The 20,574-nt window shown below is 39.8% G+C and overlaps 2 protein-coding genes across 2 annotated transcripts; both read left to right on the top strand.

Annotated features, from left to right (window-relative positions):
• The first annotated feature begins 2,224 nt into the window (after nucleotides 1-2,224).
• Nucleotides 2,225-12,690, top strand: dclk3 (doublecortin-like kinase 3). The gene is made up of 7 exons (XM_067502478.1): nucleotides 2,225-4,529; nucleotides 5,541-5,743; nucleotides 5,868-5,999; nucleotides 6,584-7,792; nucleotides 8,608-8,740; nucleotides 8,881-9,048; nucleotides 9,153-12,690. The coding sequence occupies exons 1-7, from the start codon at nucleotides 4,475-4,477 to the stop codon at nucleotides 9,971-9,973; spliced, it is 2,721 nt and encodes a 906-aa protein (XP_067358579.1). The 5' UTR covers nucleotides 2,225-4,474; the 3' UTR covers nucleotides 9,974-12,690.
• A 234-nt stretch (nucleotides 12,691-12,924) lies between these two features.
• Nucleotides 12,925-20,485, top strand: zftraf1 (zinc finger TRAF-type containing 1). The gene is made up of 7 exons (XM_067502534.1): nucleotides 12,925-13,374; nucleotides 13,627-13,957; nucleotides 15,048-15,142; nucleotides 15,511-15,654; nucleotides 16,593-16,804; nucleotides 16,948-17,126; nucleotides 18,318-20,485. The coding sequence occupies exons 2-7, from the start codon at nucleotides 13,670-13,672 to the stop codon at nucleotides 18,528-18,530; spliced, it is 1,131 nt and encodes a 376-aa protein (XP_067358635.1). The 5' UTR covers nucleotides 12,925-13,374; nucleotides 13,627-13,669; the 3' UTR covers nucleotides 18,531-20,485.
• Nucleotides 20,486-20,574: the final 89 nt, after the last annotated feature.

Genomic DNA, 20,574 nt, shown 5'->3' with positions numbered 1-20,574 from the left:
GGCATATTCACTGTGTCTGTCTGTCTGATGAAATTCCCTGCAGATGTTCAAATGATCTTTGGTAGTTGTGTATGTATGACAAATACACATTAAAACACACAAGCATGCACACACAGAAATCACACAAATCAGAGATTGGGGGAAAAAGTCAATATTGAATGCAGTTACATCACAACACGCCATGTTACACACCCTGTCCCAACGGCCCTTCTCCTCCCTGTAGCCTTTCTCTTGGCTACTACTATGTCTAAACTGACAGATGTGTGTGACTGAACAAATGTGTGGCATGGGTTTGGCTTTGGAACTAAACAAGTGTGAGAGAGACACATGGAAAAGGAGAGAGAGAGAGAGAGAGAAAGAGAGCAGGTGAAAGGTCAAAGTCATTTAGCACTGTCTGTACACACGTGCTTCCAACATGTATGTGTGAAATTATGCATTCATGTGATTTAGTGCTTTGGCATGCTACAGTAGTAATTTAGCAAAGCATGAGCTTTATTCTGTGTGTGTGTGATTATCTCACCTTTGTTTATATTAAACTGAATTTGTCTGCTCTGTGTGTATGTAACAAAACCAGTTTTTCAAACATGGTGACAGCTGAGGTAATTAACCCTGCACAGCATGTATTTGGCTTTAACACACAGAGCAGTAGCAAAGCAGATTCTAGAGCGTGCATATATTCGTAGATATATGTAACTACTGTATGTGTATGTGAATCGTGTGTGCAAAAACAATTGAGCTGAAGCACAGGTCTGAGCGGCCTGAGCAGCTAAAGGAAAGAGAGAAAGCCATGAACTGAGAAATGGTAATATTTCTTCTAGATTTTTTTAGGGCTTTTCTGCCCAACAGTGTTTGGCTGTGTGAACAGTACAACTAAGCACTTGCCACTCCCTTTCCAAACACATATTCCTTCAACAGCCCCTCTCTACTTATCTGGCTAAACTTATCTTCACTCCTTCATAGTCCATCGGGAGTTTAAGCAACAATATAAAAAGTTAATTACATGAATGCAGGGGTGTAGACTTCATAGGCATCGTGACTGTGCATGACTCAGGTTACAGCAGAATTTTACAAATTAATTTATTTGTTTGGTGCCACCTGTTATTAACTCATCTATAGAAAAAAATTTACTGTAAGTTATTTTAGGTTTGATCAATGCTATTGCCTTAAGAATTAGGACTTAAGTGAACAAGGGCAGAAAAATTCCATTTAAATATTAAGGCAGAGACTTTTTTTTAAATAACCTTAAGTCAGAACAACCTGACAACGTTAAAGTTAGTTATAACTGATTTGGGAAGCATTTATGAGTAGGTTAAAAAGTCATTAACATATCAACCCCTTTCTAAGGGTGAGAGTGGCACAGCTTAACTCAATAGCATTTGCTGGCACACTGTACAGGTGTTTATGTGTGTGGGTTGTTTTACCTCAGCAGAAAGGCTTAAGATAATATGTCTTGATTCTTTCATAAATCTACTGGTAAGCTAGCAACAAAAAAGATGGACAGAGTTATTCAAGAACCCTGCACAGTAGAGGTTTATCCCTCTTCTTTGGAATTTCTGTGGTATACAGAGAGTTTGCAGAATAAACCTGCAACATACCACAGCGTGTTAGTGACCTTAATGTTAAAATATACAAAATAAATACAGCATGACTCATGTTTATTTGGTAGATTAATTTTTTGAGGGAACTGTGTTTCTGAATTTCCATGCAGGAAAAAGTACAGCTCCTGTCCAGCTGCAGGGACATATTAGGTATATGTACCTCCTCTGCTGGCCAGACCCAGGCAGTGCACTATTAGTATATTAGGCTCATTATACTACAGGGGGGCAGCTGTAGCTCAATTGGTAGGGCAGTTTTCCAGGGCAGTCGTTGGACCACAGGGTCAATGGTTCAATCCCCAGTCCCAGCTGCATGTCAAAGTGTTTATGGGCATCCCCAGCTGGGCAGTGCAAGTCCTAGCCCGATAGAAATTGGGGAGGGTTGTATGCCAAATCTGTGCCAAATTAACATGCAGACAATGATCAAATCACAGGATAATCCAAGGGATAAAAAAAATAAATAAATACTACAGTGATTTGTTCTTATGTGTGGATGAACTCATTAGTTAATTAAAGATGATGTGTAACAAATTAAAGTGTGATAATTGCATACAATTTTGTATTAACCAGCATGTGCTCATCTAAAATCATTATCATACCACCCCATGATTGTAAGCCTGTTTCTTAGGAAAAAGGCTAATTATGTAAAGTCTTGTTTATTAGATAAGTGTCAATAAGCTCTAACAAAAGGGTCCTGATGAGCCAAAAACTAAAAAGGAATTACCCAATCGGCCCGAACCCCACATGAAACATTGAAGATCTCAATGGTAACAAGTCACCCCTATCTCTTTCTACCCTTAGCTCTGTAATAAGAGTTTATAATTGCCTAAAAATTGTTACAAATATAAAAAGAAAAACTGTAAATGAGGGAAATATAAAGGAAATAGGGAAGAAATGCTAATTGAGTAATAGTTTTCATCACTCGTTTTCATTGGAGAAAACATACTGTTGAGTAGTGGGTCCAGGATAAAGAGCCAGGATAGGAGCGTTTGCTTCCTGTTCCAATATTAACAGTATCCTTGGAGACAGAATGGGGGGACGATGTATTAAAAGATCAACTGGACCCTGCATGTGTGTTTGTGTGTGTGCAGAACAGCTTTGGATTCCATCAGTGAAACTATGGTAACTGCTTCTGAGACTAGCAGTCCTCCCCCCTATGCTGTCAGGGCGATTTTGTACAAGTTTCTCCCAGTCATTGTGATGTAAAAAAGTTTTTTGTGAGCATTCAGGTCTCCCCCCCATCTCCCCAGTCACAAAACAAAACCGTTAACGTGGGCAATAGCAGCCATTGACAACACAGAAGTAAAGATTTGTCCTCTGCACTGGGCATTTGTTGGTTTTAAAGAGTTTGCAAGAGGAGTTCACGTTCTACAGAGACACACATATAACAGGCAATAGTGTTATTACATAGTTTGGTGATATTTAGACACATTCTATGTAATGAAAATAGACAAATAGCCGATAACATGTTATTACAATGTCTGTGTAAAGCCTTCAAGTGTTTTGACCTGTGATGTCTTAACAATGTAGTCCCTAATGACTGGTTGTATGTCTATCAGTTACAACAAGATGACACAAAGAGTATTTATTACCATACTTTTTATATAGTATTCAAGAAGTAAATATTTTCTAGTGATTTAGAAGAAAACAGGTTAAAATAAAAACAATGAAGCAGAAACATAGTTTCCCTTTCTGTTACCGATGGAAAGGGAAAATAGCAGCCTGTCGTTAAAATTTGGCCCTGCAACAAAACTATTTGTAGTTTAAAAAATGCTACACTTCTTAAAAATAAATCTACCACAGGTCAAATATAAAGCTCATGTAAATCCAAAATAAGACCTAACATCATCTAATTATAATAATAGGATTTGTGTCTACAGTACAAATAGGTGCAGGCAGTTTAGTGCTGATGGAAAAAGATTCTCTATGGCAGCAACAAGAGAACTTTTAGTGCAAAAACTTCACAAAGGTCAATTGAGTAAACGTATTTTGGCTTCTAGTCAGACTTTATAAGGAGAGTGGATGTGTACTGAGATATTTGGACACAGGAGCTTAGCATTTCTAAAATCTTTGCTTCAGACTTGATTTTAACCAATAAAACACATTCCTGTCAATCAGTAGAATATACTGTATCTCAGTAGATTCTTAGATTTTTTGGTCAAATCAAAAGCTACAGTCTTCAGTGACGTACTAGAATTCACCAAAATGTTACATCAGTTGGCCTATTTCAATATCAGTAACAAGCCAGACTTTTTCATTTTACTCTTGGTGATGCAGAAAGCTGTATCTAATACACACAAAGACCAGTTTATCCAAGAAGAAACTATTAAGATTAAACTTGTGCGATCAACCCACATTTCCAAATAAAAAAAGGTAAAAAAATAAAACTATTTCATTAGAAACAGGATTCTAGCTATAGCCGCGATACAGGTGTTTGTTATGCAAGAGCAGCAGAGGTGTCGTTTACCATTTCTGACTTCTCTGAAAACTTTCTCCAGTAACTCTACCAAACGTCCTATTAGCGTCAATACTAGTACAACTCAGTCCAACGGTTCCGGTCCACCGTTCAAAAACTAAAACAAATGTAAAGTATATGGAAATAACTTTTTATTCAGAAATGTATATAGGACACCCACATCACAATATATTAACATTGCGAAGAACACCTCTTCCGGTACTTCTGGTTCCCTGACCGTTAAACGTGACGTGTAACTATGGTAACAACCACAGCTACACCAGGTCCGGTCAACTCACAGCGCATCCCGTTACTTTTCCATCGAGGCTAACAGACGAGGACATGACAGCAGCAACTTATGGAGGGATTAAACAAAATAAAAGATAAGTGTCCCTGACTCGTTCATGTGTTGTTGTGGAAAGACATGACGCCCCCACAGAGAGCCGATGAGGCGCGTAATGCCAAACGGAGAATGGCAGGTGAGTCAGTGTTCTGATTCAATGGCTTTGTCTTTTACGTCATTAGTTTAAAATCAAGCTTAAATGATACTTTTTGCTATTTCCTGTATTAAATTTAGTCCATCTTCATACTGGCATTGTCTTACGTACACAAGTAGGCCCATACATCAAAAAAGGTTAGACTATGACTCTATATGAAGTGGAAAAGTTTTAAACTACTGTGAGTTAACATTAGCCACATGATGTGCCATTAATGGTCTTCAGATTGTCTATGCCCAACTCTGAGCACATCCGAATCACTAATATCCTGTACTGAGACACTTAAAGATCCCATGGGCTGAGGGCCTGCAAGAAAAGCTGATTCAGTCTTTCCGAGCTGGTCACAGCTGGCACTTTATGAGATGTTTAAGCTGAAACACATAGTTTTCAGTGTCCATTGTGAAATGGTTTGCTCACACTCAAGGGGGCAGTGGCGTTTTGTTAAAAGGAGACCCTGGTCAAGTTAGTGATAGAGGATCTTATGTCTCTGTCTGTTGTTCTTGAACTGAAAAAACAAAACAAAAACACAAACCCCCAGTGAGTGGACAGATAACATCTCTCTGTCTCCCTCAGGGAAAGAAAGTGAAACGTCAAAGATACTTTGTGTCTCTAATGCTTTATTAATCATGTAGATTCAGATGAACCCTAACCAAGTTTCAAGCAAGCTTTTGTTTTGGTGTGTGTGTGTGCGTTTGTGTGGGTTAGCATGACTTAAGGAAGCCTAAATTATTCAGCTAGTGGGGCAAGGTGCTTGAGGAATCTCAAATGACCCTTGCACTCCATGTGATGGAAAACACTCAAATCTGATCAGCCGGATTTGTTTCACACACGCGCGTGGTGAGGAACTAGTGTTGTGTTATTTATGAGTTTTCCTTTGTGTACAAGTCTACAAGAAACCCACAAACCCACCAATGGGGTGATAATGTTCACTTGCCATTATACAACTTTCTGTGTTTTTCCTTCTACCCCTGTCCTCATCTCACCCTGCTTCAGCTCCTCCTGTGTCCTTGCTGAAGCATCCTGGTGGGCCACCTCAACTGTGGCCAATTCATCCCCATCCTACAGGACAGGTCCACAGGTCTCGCTTACCACCTCCTCACCTCACTCTCTTCCGCACCCGCCATGCAGAGGAGAGTGCAGAGCGACCCCATCTTGTTACCATTATCCGTCCCTGTGGTCACAGTACACTGCGGAAGGTGGATTTAGTATTTTCTATTTTAACAAAATATTTAAAACCTTTACCAATGCTTCATAACAAAAATCCATTCAAAAGTTATATCTTGTAATTTTGTAAAAAAAAATTGTAATTTTGTTCTCAAGGTGACAGTGCTGTTAAATCGCAGGGGTGTGGTGTCCTTTGAGCAACTGCTATTGGATATCTCTGAGGCGCTTGGGTTTCCTCGCTGGCACAGATCCAGAGTCACACATCTGTACACGACCCATGCACGAGAGGTGAGGCTCAACTATGGCCAACTTAACCCGCATAGAAATCCTGAGGCAAAACCTATGAACCTCCTGTTAACTGCCTCTACATCCCCTGCAATATGTACTTTTTTTATCATGGTTGAATTCTACTGGCCCTCAGGTTGGGAATGATGAGGGTAGGAATATGAAAGATGTGAGCATAAAACATAAATAATGATGGTCTTTAAACTATATTATAGAAGGACCTTCTTCATCACAAGCCCACAAAATTAGTTAATATAGCACACTCTAAGGTGGTCTTGAAGTTACAGGCCCCCAGAGCACTGATCTGCTGTACCCAGTTTGTAGGTAAAGCAGAACACCTAATATTCTGCATCTTCAGTTACCAGCCACCTGCTGATTGGAACATTAACAACAAATAGCACAGTATGCTGAAATGCAGGGGTTTGTGGATACTATTATATGTCACATCATTTATCTATTGCTATTACATTCTTAAATGACTATCAAAATCACTTCACCTGGGGACCACAGGTCAGTGTGTCCACTCTTTCCTTGTCTTGTTATCCAGATCTAGCCTGTCCTAAATGTGTCATTCTTACTGTTTTTAGGTGAAGGGTGTGTGTGATTTCTTCCAAGGTGAGATGGCATTTCTGGCGCTGGGTAAAGCTCGTCCAGAACTGAGTAGTGTGCAGGAGGCACTGGAGGAACTCTTTCCAGAACATTCCCATTACCGGGCTGATGCACTGCGGGCCTGGGAGAAGAGACTTCGTCCAACACCAGACAAAACGGCCAAGGGTGATAGTGGTTATAGTGAGGGGACAGACAACAGTGAAACTAACCAAGAGACTCAGATGAACACAAATGTACTTGTGAAAAAACATATTAATACACACACAGCTCAACATATGGATAAACACCAGCTGGCAAATTGTATTCCATGTGTTCAGATGTCACACAAAAAGAATTCTTGCAGAAAACCTGCTTACCTTCCGAACCACCTACAGAGACTGCGTTTAAGGGTGGCAGTCAGAGAGAGACAGCCTTCATTTATTGGTCCATTTAAACGTGAAGAAGGTTTTATAGAAACAGACATATACTCTCCTACACTGTGTGAAAGCTGTTTAGCAAGAAAAGCTAAAAAAGGTCCAGAACGGATCAATCCATTGTCATCGAGGGTTCCACTTCCACCTGTGTTTAAGAAGCACAAACAAAGTTCTCATACAGAACAAGAGGTGGGAAGGCTTGACGTTCCTCCCAGCCCTTTGCCTTTTCAGGCAATCAGTACAGATGAAGACCAAACACTAGTACAGTTACAAATTTTAAATCCACTTCCACGTGTGGGTCAAGTACAAGAAGACATACCACAGAGGACAACTGTTGACCTTCCCACAGATGGGCGTAATGTCACCTTGTCAGATATTGAGCGTTGCTATGAAATAGGACGTGTGGTTGGAGATGGGAACTTTGCGGTGGTGCGAGAGTGCCGCCATCGCAACAGCAGACAAACTTTTGCCATGAAAATAGTTGAACGCTCTAAGCTGATTGGTCGAGAGCACATGATGCAGAATGAACTAAGCCTTCTGGGTAGTCTGTGTCACCCTCGCATAGTCCGGCTGTTTGCGCACCACCACACACACACTCATTCATACCTACTGATGGAATTGGTGTGTGGGGGTGATCTGTTTGAGGCCATCAGTGAGAGGGGCAAGTTCTCAGAGGCAGAAGCAGGACAGATGGTGTCAGATGTGAGCGAAGCACTAAATTACATCCACTGCAAGAGCATCGTCCACCGAGACATCAAACCGGAAAATCTATTGGTGAGTATCCTCATGGCTGCTACTTGCTACTTGATTATTTGTTTAGACTCTCAATACTTAAAAAGCAACTTCACCAATTTTCAACTTGCTTTCTATGGCATTAGTTTAGGGTGTAAACGTACATTAATGTTTTTAAAGTTCCTTGTGACTTCCCTATATTGAAATATTTCTCTGCTGCTAGCTGAGAAAACTCCTCCAGCTGGCATCACCCGGAGGAGTTTTTCATCATTAGGAATTCAGATTATGTCATCTAGAGGATCTCTGGAAAAGCAGGTTGACCATAATTACTCCAGAGTATGAGTGACAAGATGACATAATCTGAACTAAAGGTTTCTCCAAGTGATGTGATCTGGAGAAATTTATCAGCTAGATGTAGAGAGATATTTTAATAAATAAAGTTTAATGGCATTTATTTACATGTATTGCCCAAACTAGAACCAAAACAAGCAAATTCCAAATCAGTGTGTCCTTCAACGTTTAAGTATTTTTTTGCACTTTTACAGTGACTTTAATATTTTTGAAACAAGATAACTGGTTACTAATTTATTTCCTTGTTGATATTCCACTTTTAGAACTAACGTTTAAAGACAACAATCTACAGTTAAAGTCGCCTAAAATCACAATCACATCATTTGTTGTATATTGCTTCTCTGTTTATAATGCAAAGACATGTATTATCATCTAACGCAAGGAAAATCTGTGGTACAAGTTTCTCTGTCTTTATGGGTGGGTACCTGTTCGGATGCTTGACTGTAAATACATAATCCATGCCTGATTCCGTTTCTGCCTGTATAATTTTTCTTGTTTTGTCTCAGATAGAGCGAGTGGCTCCTGGGATCAATAGGCTGAAGCTGGGAGACTTTGGTCTTGCCATGGTGGTGACTGAACCAGTCTTCACCATATGTGGTACACCTACATATGTAGCCCCAGAGATTCTGTTTGAGACGGGTCAGTGTGATCTGCTGTGATATCAATCACTAATTGATTTTAGTTTACTTTAAAACTTTTACATACATTTCTGTAAAAAACCTGGGTTTTAAAATTAGTTAAAATGTATTTTTTAAAACAACTGTGGTCTAATCTAACAGGTTATGGTGTAGCAGTGGATGTATGGGCTCTGGGTATTATTCTCTATATATTGCTGTGTGGCTTCCCCCCATTTCGAAGTCGGGTTCGGGATCAGGACGAACTGTTCCAGCTAATAAAACAAGGGCAACTTGCCTTCCAGTCCCCCTATTGGGACCCAATCTCAGAAGGTAAGAAGTATAGAAATAAGTTGGATGTTGATAAAAATTAAGATGCATATGTACATGTATAATCTGTTTAGTATGATATTCTCTGTATGTGTGTTTGTGTGCAGAAGCCAGAAGCCTTGTTAAATCTCTGCTTCATCCAGACCCAACAGTGAGACTGACAGCAGGTCAGACCTTGCTGCATCCCTGGGTGAAAACTATGGCTTCACTTTGCAGGCAGGGGGCACTCACAAACAAAACTAAGAGGAATGCAGCAGACGCAGCAGCCGAACCAGAGGGGGTTAAAAGACCAGCTCAGACTGATGCAGTAACAGACAAAAGACCAGGAAAAATCAGTAGTAGAAGAGAAGTGAAACTCAAAGAGCTCAGCAGAGCTGATGAGAGGCAAATGGAGATGGTTACAGTAGGAGGACAAACTGAGGACAAACCACCACAGCAACTAACAAAAGGGACAAGTGAAGTTCATGCCATATCTCCCCAGATCAAACTGCACACACCATCAGAGGGCACACCCTGTCAACAGAAGCAAGAGCGTAGCTCTACAGATTGTGGCTTGCCCAACAGGGACCCCAGCAGGAGAGAATCACAGCAACTAGGTCCCAAGCTGTCATACACTGACTCAATCAGCCAAACCAGCTCGAATTTTGAACTACATCTACTAAGTGCTTCCACACCCCAAAGAACACAACCGAAACAAAACAGCCAACAGCAGTCACGTACAGATTCAACCTCGATCAACACAGCACCAGAAAACATAGATGGTCAAATAATACAACATCAACCATTGTCAAACCCAGCAAATTCTTCATCTCACTCTCTTCTACAGCGAAACAAACAGCACAACGCTACCACAGCCAACACTCAAAACCACCCAACCAAAAACCTTGAGAAGCCAAACAATTCAAACCACCATCATCCAACCACCTAAATCACCGGTTCAATGATGTGAGTAGATAAGGGTCATAAATTCATTGTTTCAGACAATAAATCAGATTTTTAGATAGTAAAATCCATTTATGACTCACGCATAATGAAATTTAATCTTAGAATTGAATAGTATCGGATGGACTGGACAAATACCATAATGTGCCTAATCCTTTTATCTTGCAATCATAAATTAGACATGAGATGTTGTATGACAACCTAGGTATGCGTCCATCTAAAATTTATAGAGGAGGATGAAAGTAAAGTTTCCAGTGAATCACTAGGAACGATATGTTGAAACTAGATAAAGCATTTATACAAAGTAAATAAACTGTTAATGTTTCAGGGCTGAAAGGTTTTTCCAAGCAAACCTGAAGAAAGCTGAACTGTTTTTGCTAAAACAGCTGAAATGAAATGGCAATTGATGTCATGAATGATGTAGCAATAATGTCCCTATAAGCTGAACGTTTTGAAATTTGAACAGTGTTTGTAGCTGAAAGAATGCCGAAATAGGAAGCCAAAATGTTTGGAAGACAGAGGTCAGAATAACAATAAAACCTAGTAAAAGCATTTCCAAAAACAAAATGAACTGTGAATGCTTCAGGGCTGAAAGGATTTTCCAAGCAAAGCTGAAAGACTGAGCTGTGTTTGCTAAAAGGGCTGAAATGTTTGCTTTTGCTGAAAGCTGAATTGAAGCTGAACTATATAAAAATATCTGAGTTTCGCTTTTGCTAAAATAGCATTTTAGCACGTGTACTATAAATATATAAAGACATTTTTAAAAGTAGAAAATAAGCAGAATTGAAGGTTTACGCTTTTGTCTCGAGTAGATGTAACACGAAATAGCAGCATAAAAATCCTGGAAACTCTAGAAATGTAACAGCTGAGTGCAAAGTCTAAGACACACCTGAAGAAAAGTAGAATTTATAAACTACTATGACCATTTCAAAACATAATGTTAGAGTTGAAGTCTCAGTAGGTCAGGTATCAGATAAAAAAGCTGAAAAAAGCCGAACTGTTTTTGCTGAAATAGCTGAAAGTTTTGCTTTTGCAGAAACTAAATGTCGCTTCCTTATAAACTGGTTAGCAAACTTCAAAGCCAGTTAGCTTTAAAAACTTCAAAGCCAATTGGTGATGTCATTAAAGGAATAATTTAGAAGTTTGAACTGTGTTTCTAGCTCAAAGTATGCCCGAGTAGTTAGGCGTCGTATGGAAGACGAAAGACAGAATAATAACTAGAAGTAGCATTTCCAAAGAGAAAATGTACTGTGAATGCATCGGCACTGAAAGGATTTTCCATTCACAGTAGTTCAAAGGTAGGAAGTTGATCAAGTAGGATTCTGTTTAGGATTTAACATATTTTCAGTTTGTCAGTCGTTCTAATGTTTTTGTGTTTATGTTTCTAGTGTTTTGTTTGGTTGTCTACTTGTTATGTTAGTGGTTAGGTATGTTTGCATTGCTGTTTCAGTGTAAGCAGATGCAAACTTATCCATAAACCTACCATAACAACACTGCAACATTAGCTAGTAAAAATGTTCCTTTATCATCAGAAGTAAGAAAACTGATCCAGGAGTGTATATAAAAATGTTAGAGCAAAATAAGAAAATTACAAAGGTGCAAAAAATGTACCTCCCTGCAAATCAGTTAATTTCTGATTGAACATTTGTAACAACTAAACGTGCATTATATATTTTGTTGATAAAAAAAATTTGTATTACTCCTGCCATTTCAAAATAAGGGAATGAGAAGTTTTGCACCCAACTGTAATTTGGTGTCTGCCATTTCTAGTGGTAGGTACTTTTTATTGCTTGTGTGATTACACTGATCTATCCTCCTTTTATATCCCTAATCCATGTCTTATGATCATTCATCTAGCATGCATTTATATATATATTTACATAACATGTATATACTCTGTTCACAAACTAGAAATGTGTATAACAAGAACTTTTTTTAGACGTAGTAAAAGTTTGCCACATTCTTGCAGGTAATTTTTTGACATATTTGTACAGGCTTCACAATGCACCACTCCTTAATTTAAATAATTGTGAATTATTAAACTGTAATGTCGTGATGATACACAACTAGTAAATTAGCAATCTGGGTTGAGATTGGAAATTCATATGTGGTAAGATCCAATAGGTAATAACAGGAATTACCCAGCTTTCAGGACATAGTTTGTGATCTCACAAAGCTATGGGATAAACTGTTCTTTCATAGCTGGGGGACATATGGCTCCTTTGCCATTCCACTTAGACCAAATAAGGGATATCTGTCTGTCCAATGGGAGTGGTTAGTCATGCCCTCCCAGCTGCAGACAGTTGACACTTTGACATCCCATCGCACCAACATACCCAAAGCACTCACAAATACGAACTCCACACACAAGCATCGCCGCCGCCCTTGAGGCTACAAAGCCAAATATTGTATCTGGGCCACTGGAGGGATTAAAAAAAACTTCTACATGCTTCTGACCTAGTATAAATGACACATTTTCTTTCGGGCTTGATAATGTAGGTTTCTTTTATACAACAAACACATGGCCCCTTATAACCAGTTGAACCACTTTGATAAATTGCTGCCACAGGGATAAAGTCAGCATAGCACAGCAGCAGGGACACTGTTTTTGCCATAAAGTGTTGTAGAAAGTTGTCACACAGTGGTGATCGTGTAATTACGTTGTACACATACGTGGGTCATAGTTATTGCAAGCAAATAAAGGATGCGTACTCCGGTGGCGTGGCCCCAATTTGTTGCATATTATACATATTATACATTATACATGGGCACCTTTCAAGTCCTACCATACGCTGACCCGCAGGTGCTCACTACGCATGCGCACTTAAAAACTCTTTAAATACCCCAAGTCATCTGCCACAACAAAACATTCCGCTGTCAGGCAATCTACGGCAATAGGCAAAGTACTTAGTGGCACATATACAGGCCGATACAGACTCAGGCAAAAACATCTAACTTACAGAAGCGACTTCTATTATTAGCCATGATCGAGAACCTGCTTGAGTAATAACAAATCTGACCTGGAGTCGTAAAGGCTGTGCAGGGCGAAGGAGGGGGGGAGACGGACAGGAAAAAAAAAAACAAAGATGGCTGTGTAGCCACAGAGACGAGTCCCATCAGAACAGTCTGTATCTGCGGCTTTAAACACCGACAGGTCCCGTGAGTCCTGTGGACAGTTAGACGATACCGGAGCAGGGGCATTAGACGAGCAGCGGAGCTGGGCCGCTGGTGCCCAACGTTATAATCTGCTGTCATTGCGAATAACGGCGTCGAGAGCACAACAACAGCTGAGAGACGCCTGAGTTGTTTTTGTTCTGCCTGGGCAAAAAGGAGAGGACTGCTGTGTTTTTGTCAACGTAGCTAGCCACACAGTCTGCTAGCCTCAATGTAAGTCATCAAAACTAGTCAGTATTTAATTTGGTCATCGTTGCATTTTGCACATGATCTCGTTATTACACAATCATTGGCTTATTAAATTCCGAGTTTCGGGTGACATTATTAAGAAGTTAGCTTGCTTTCCTTTCTGACAGCCTGCTGCCGTAGCGTTAGCCTAGCTAACGTTAGCTAGCTGTCAGCTGACCGTTAGCTCGACAAGTTGTAAGCTAGCCCTGAGCTAACCTGCTAATATTTCGGGCTCAGCCTGCGGCAGGTACATCTCAGACATTATTCGGCAGTCATCGCTATGTCTTCACTGGAAGAGAGAGACATGGGCGTTGCGGTCGCCCCTGGCTCCTCCTCGGCCGGCCTGGGGGTCGGGGCCGTGGGGGCAGCGGTGGAGGCTGTCGCGGGGGTCGCAGCTATGCAAGAAGAGGTCGGCATACGGCGAGAGGGGCCCGAGCCTGACCCAGACGAGCCACCCAAGAAGAGGGTGAAAGTGCCCGAAGGAGAGTCAGGAAAGCTGGAGGAGAGACTGTACTCAGTGCTGTGCTGCACCGTGTGCCTAGACTTGCCCAAGGCGTCTGTATATCAGGTAAACGTGGTGTCAATCACAAACCCTCATAACCCCCAAATATACTGCCAGACAACAGCAAGTCAGCTCGATCGCATTCTAGAAATTCTCCATCTGTCCAAACCCCCAACCCCCAGCGTCAACCTGTTGAATATGTTGGCAAGCTCCATTTATTTTTAGTGATACTAGATCCAGCACAGGCCCATGTGTCTACAATGCAGATTGAGCCACGAGGCTGTCTGAACAGACACACCCAAGCCGGGTGTTCAGCTGTGCTGGCTCAAGTTTATAACATTATACTGTGAATTCTCTCAAATAACCCCCAGCAAAAGCCTGTTCCCAGCCCCCCACTCCCAGAACTCAGACGTCCAGCATTCCACAAATCTTTGCATTTTTCTGTGCATTTCCCCATCCTCCAAACCACCACAATATTCAATTTAATCCCCTCAAACTATTCTCTTCAATGTCAAGTTATCACATTTTTGACTAATCATTGTTCAGCCAGGCTTTAAACATTAACATGTCCTGCTGCACCATGCAACACACACATTTAAATAGTTTAAGATTTATTACCAATACAGTGTAAACCCAATGCAATGTTCTGCCCTTGACATAAGCACATGCACAAATACATAAGGATTTAGGAAAGCATAACCAGAAAATAGCATCAGATCTGTAAATGGATAAAAGTCCTTAAAGATTTGGCCGTGATTCATGTATGCAATTCCAAATCTTACATACTGTTATAATTGCAGTGTTACAGACTTTTTCTATGGCCTGTTGTTGGGAAGCTTTAGCCAAACCATTTTTATAACTTATTTGAAATGAAAATAAACTAAAGAAGGAAATAAGCCCGGACAAACACGTGTAATGACATTTCCCTAAAAATTTGTTTTTTAATTTGAGTTGAGTTTATAGTTTGTCCAGAAACTTTTTCTTCACTAGTTATAAAATAAGCCGTTTGAGAACAACTTAGCCTATTTTGTGGCTTGTACTCCTTTAAATACTTTCCAATTGCCTTTTCCCATTTCAAAACCTCAGTAATTTTGTTTTTTAATTTTCCGTATTACTTCACTTTGTTTTATTCATCTGTTAATGTTTTCCCCACCAGTGTACCAATGGACATCTGATGTGTGCAGGCTGCTTTATCCATCTCTTGGCTGATTCTCGTCTTAAGGAGGAGCAAGCCACATGTCCCAACTGCAGGTACACCAAAATCAACCATTTGAGTTTATGAGCAAAACTTGAGAAGTGTATGTAGAAGGTAAAATGTAAAAAGGAACTAGTTACTTTTCTTTAGGCACACAACATCGTATGGATATCAAATAATGTCACATCTAAATATATTTTGGTTATTTATGCAGTTCTTGTTTTGATAAATCAGTTCTTTAATATTACTAATATTTATTTTAAATAACATTAGTTTTATATTTATATATATATATATATATATATATATATATATATATATATATATATATATATATATATATATATATATATATATATATATATATATATATATATATATAAAAATGCACTCAGGTATGATTTATAGTTTTCTGTTTGTGTAGATGTGAGATCAGCAAGAACCTGTGCTGCAGGAACCTTGCGGTGGAGAAGGCTGTCAGTGAGCTGCCAACAGAATGTACCTTCTGCCTAAAACAGTTCCCTCGCTCCAGCTTAGAGAGACACCAGAAAGAAGAGTGCCAAGACAGGTAAACGCCACATTCAAATGCAAAAACACTTTTTCCAGAATTAGAAATCTGTTATAGTTGTTACTGAAAGTGAGAAAAGTATCCAAAGCGCTACATGGTATGGAATGGTTTATCAAGTGCGTTAACCTCTTGTAATGAAAATGGTAACTGAGCACATACCTAGCACACACACATAAATGACTAAATCCATAGTTAGGATTTTATACATGTGGGAGGGTGTGTTTTTTTCCTTGTGTATTATGCTCAGGCCACTTGAATTTGCATGCATGGAGTCCTATGGGGTTGTTGCTATAGCAACGGTTGACCCTGCTCAGGACAGCAGTGCCTGTGCTCATGTTACCATGACAACAGCCATGGCAGTCACCAGGTGTTTTTGATCAGGTCAGACCGAAGAATGTGAGTGGCTTTGACTTAAAGATGACACTGTTATCGTCAGGAATGTGGTATGCAGAGTATTTTCTGTCTATGCATAGAGTAATGAAATTTTACAGGTATTATCATTACTATACTCCATTAAAGTAGTAAATAAAAGCTAAATCCTGAAAAACTCCCAGCTACTTGATATGTATAAGACAAAATTATATAAGGCAGATTGCAACAGTGTTCAGGTTACATTTGGTTCATTACCAAGCTAACTGGTACCTGTCACATTATTACTGTCCCACTTTTACTCTAATAAAGTAACATGTCATTTAAGCGCACTTGCACCAGGATATGAATCCGTGTCTTTCTTTCCTTGAGCCTCTTAGTGAACACATATCATTAGTTCTGTATTAATTAGCTTCAGGTCATAACGTAGGTTTAATTGGTACCTTTCTATATTATTAGTACATCACAGTTAATGCAACATGGTAACATGTGTATCACTAAGCACCTACAATTTATAAAGCCAATTCTTTCATTTGTTTTTTGACTCCCTCTTGCCATTGTGTTGCCAGGGTGACACAGTGTAAGTACAAAAGGATTGGCTGTCCTTGGCAGGGCCCGTTCCACGAGCTGCAAGCACATGAGAATGAGTGCTCCCACCCCACTAAGACAGGTACAGAACTAATGGAAATACTGGGTGAGATGGATCAGAACCACCGCAGAGACATGCAGCTTTACAACAGCATCTTTACCCTGCTCTGCTACGAGAAGATTGGGTTTACAGGTACAAATGTTACAACTTTAGGAAATTACTAAAAAGCTGGTGCCTCATATAATTCCCTTTGCTTCTTGATCTCGTCATTCATTAATTTCCTCACCTATGGCCTTTCTTTCTTTTTCAAATCTTCCATGCATGTATTCATCCAGAAGTGCAGTTCAGGCCGTACCGCACTGATGACTTCATCACTCGTCTGTACTATGAAACGCCACGCTTCACTGTTCTCAACCAGACATGGGTGCTGAAGGCCCGCGTTAACGATTCTGAGCGCAACCCCAACCTTTCCTGCAAGCGCACTCTCTCCTTCCAGCTCATACTCAAGAGCAAGGTACATACATCATTATGTCTGTCATCTTAATTCATTTATTCAGTGCTTGATGATTTTATGTGTCACTGTCTGTCAGTCGCTTAAAGTTTGGAGCTGATCTGGTGGCCCATAACAGATTTGAGGAGCCATTTTTGCTAGCATGCAAGTTGCAAACAATTTTCTGTCTTTTAAGTGACAGATGGAACTGTATCCTAAAGCATCAGGATAGCAGTGTTTATACTAATTATTCTGAGTTTAAGGGCGTTTTCAAACCTACCATATTTAGTTCCAGTTGAATCAAACAGATTTTTTTGTCTGTGTTTGTGCCGTCTATTTAGGATAGTCTGAACATAGCAATCACACTCAGTTGCAGACCAAAACAAACACACTTAGTCCCTTTACTGGAAGAGGTCTTGGATTGCATCCAAACAAACACTAGAGCAAGCCAGTCCAAAACAGCACATTTCTACTTAAATGAGCAGAGACATCTTCTAGTGCAAATGTAGTTTTGCTTAGTTTATTGACAAGAGCAGCACCAAAGTTAAAGTTTTAAACTTAAAAAAAAAAAAAGTCCAGTTGTTCCATGTCTTACAGAAAATTTTCATTAATAGGAATATTTACTGATACAGAATGGGATCTACTTCCTGAGTTTACTTTCTTGTTCTCACCCAAATCTGGAGTTAGGCAAAGAGGGGACATGACTGTTTTGGTACGGTTTGAATATTTCTATGTGTGAAAGAAAACTGAACCACATGAAAAACTGATTCAGACCAAAGGAAACGAACTATAGGTTAAAAAACACTTTTAGTTTTAAAAAAAAAAACAGTTCATTTTATTTATTTAATTTTTGGGTTTGTTTGTTTTTTGCTTTGAGGTGGTAGTTTGTTAAATGGCTGTTTTTCCAAAAACTGTCAAAGCACCAAAAAGCAGCCGTCAGCAACCCTTTTACATTATGAGTATGAGGAATTTTATTAATGGCTTGTGGTTTGCCAAAGATATATTGATCTTCATAATTGTCCAATTAGAGATGTAACTAAATATGAATTGTTTGTTTATTAAAATGTATTAAACGATTAGCCCAGCAGACTGCATTTATCTTCTGCTGAAATGTGTACAAATCTTAATCACAATAATTAAATAACAAAGTTGACAGAATAATTTTCAGGATTTTGTCTTTATGGGTCTTTATGCACTATGTTTCTCCACGTGCAGGTGAACTCTGCCCTGGAGTGCTCTTTCCTGCTGCTTAAGGGGCCATACGACGATGTGCGGATCAAGCCAGTCATCCATCACCACTCCTTTAGCAATGACACCAACGAGACCGAATATGTCCCTTTGCCCATCTCTGATTCTGTAGAGTGCAACAAACTGCTGGCTGCCAAAAACATCAACCTGCGCCTGTTCATCTTCCAAGTTCAAAAATAAAGAGCGAGGGCAGAAGAAGGAGAAGAGGAAGAGGAGGAGGAGGATTGGGGGGTGGGGGGTGGGGGGAGGAATGAAGGGTAATGAAAGGCAAGGAGCAGAAGTGAAGTTGTGAGGAAGATTAAAGAGACACCACTGAACCACTGATACCTCTTAACATCTACACATTTACATTCATATGGACACACACACACACACACACACACACTAATTACATTTACCTCTTTTTACAAGATAGTGAGACCCCTTGCTCAGGGGAGCTGTGAGTTGCTATGGAGACGGGCGGGCATTGGGCACTGGGATAGATAGGTGAGGGAGTAGTGTGTGTGTGTTTGTGTATGTGAGAGAGAGTTGATTGATGGACAGTGGGGCATGGCCCAAACTCTACATGCATGTTCAAATGTCCCAAAGAGGTGAAAATGTGAAAATGAGTGACTGACTCTACTGAGCTGTTCTTTGGGCATGTGAATGGATGTTGAGTGTGTGTATGTGGGTGTGGGTGTGTGTGTTTATCTACCCCTCCTTCTACTCACTTTATGCCTGAATCTCATTAACAGTTTACTTCTGTTTTGGCAAATTTTGGTTTTGTACGTAGACATTGTCAAAATAGATGAAGGATGGCATCCCCCCTTTAACCCTCTTTTTATCTTTTAGCAAGAGGAGAGATGGCCTGGCTGCATGCATATTTTAGTTCTTCAACTTATTCCCGCAGCACTGGTTATATTTAACCTTCAACACTAATACTATTTTTATTTCTCTTAACCCTTAATATTTAAGTATCTGTGAACTTTTTAGTTTCTTTTTAGTTTAGTAGTTTAGTTTTAGTGTGTGAATGGCTGCCTGTGGGTGTGTTTGTGTGTCAAAAGATCATAACTGTGAGATTCCTATAAATATGTTCAAATGTGCATCAGAGTTCAGGACCAGCAAGGTTGGATTGCCGACAGACCCTCAGTGGCCCTGGCATGGCCCAAGTTCGTTGTGCATCAATTTTAGTTTTTTCTCAAGTAAACAACCCTCTGTCAAAGGTCAATTTGCAGCTTTGTCCAAACAACAGCATAGACAAGCTATTTTACAAACGTGCCACAGGTCTTCATATTTAAAAAGTGGGAACCAGCAAATGTTGGAAATTTTGTTTCAAATGTAGCAGAAACAATTAAGCTGTTAAAAAAAACTGGGAGAGAAATATTTCTTGAGACATTGGTTAAAATTTAAATGCTTCTCAAAATATCAGCTTTGATCTAAAACTGCTGTGGATAAAAACATTTATTAGATTAGATTGTGTTGCATTATTCCTTAAAAAAAAAGAGTTTCCTCAAAAATAACTACCTAAACTAACATACAAAAAAAAAACCTGGGACTAAGTTTCCAGTATCAGAGTAATGGTTCAGTTTTAGGTCTCTGTGCAGAATGTAATGGAGCTGTTGTGTAGACTGTGCACTGCACTTGGTGGGAACTTGAGGGCAATTAGGAGCCCAATGCTGAAGTTTTGGGCCCAGCAAAAATAATCTAGCCATGGGGATTAGTCAACAACAGTAATAGGGCGAATCCAAAATTGTGAGCACAGAGTCTCAGGGCGATCTGGACCTCTTTCTGATCAGAGCGCAATAGCCCTCTGGAGAAGCCTTTCGGGAAGATTAATCTTTGGTTGGTGATGGATGATTTTGTGTGTGTGTGTGTGTGTGTGTGTGTGTGTGTGTGTGTGTGTGTGTGTGTGTGTGTTATGGGTTGGGGTTGGGTGGTTTTACCTTAACACAGCGACGTATTAGTGTTAGACTTACTTGAATGAGAACAAGAAGATGTTACTTAAGTAGGTTTTACTGTAAAGCAGATATATCTCTCTCCTCCTGACCTCTACTTCTTGTATTTCTGTGTTTTATTGCTTCGTCTCTATGCCAGTGGACTCACTCATCTCACTATGGCTGTACATGTGCCTTTTATTAAAGATCATGGAACCTGCACTGCTGCGTGTGTGTGCGCGTGTGTGTGGACAAAAATAGAGCCTGCTTTGTGAAACCGTTGGTCAGTATAAATTATGCATTCAGTACAG

This window comes from Channa argus, chromosome 1 (assembly GCF_033026475.1).
Source record: "Channa argus isolate prfri chromosome 1, Channa argus male v1.0, whole genome shotgun sequence".
NCBI lineage: Eukaryota > Metazoa > Chordata > Actinopteri > Anabantiformes > Channidae > Channa > Channa argus.
Note: the sequence above shows the minus strand (reverse complement) of the source record. Positions and strands in the feature narration are given on the sequence as shown.

What these genes read in the sequence shown, in the direction of transcription:
- dclk3 (XM_067502478.1), top strand. Translation starts at nt 4,475, where the DNA reads ATGACGCCCCCACAGAGAGCCGATGAGGCGCGTAATGCCAAACGGAGA. An exon ending in TCAAACCGGAAAATCTATTG is followed by an intron (nt 7,793 to 8,607) that starts GTGAGTATCCTC and finishes GTTTTGTCTCAG; the next exon opens with ATAGAGCGAGTGGCTCCTGG. An exon ending in TTGGGACCCAATCTCAGAAG is followed by an intron (nt 9,049 to 9,152) that starts GTAAGAAGTATA and finishes GTTTGTGTGCAG; the next exon opens with AAGCCAGAAGCCTTGTTAAA.
- zftraf1 (XM_067502534.1), top strand. Translation starts at nt 13,670, where the DNA reads ATGTCTTCACTGGAAGAGAGAGACATGGGCGTTGCGGTCGCCCCTGGC. An exon ending in GCCACATGTCCCAACTGCAG is followed by an intron (nt 15,143 to 15,510) that starts GTACACCAAAAT and finishes CTGTTTGTGTAG; the next exon opens with ATGTGAGATCAGCAAGAACC. An exon ending in CGAGAAGATTGGGTTTACAG is followed by an intron (nt 16,805 to 16,947) that starts GTACAAATGTTA and finishes GTATTCATCCAG; the next exon opens with AAGTGCAGTTCAGGCCGTAC.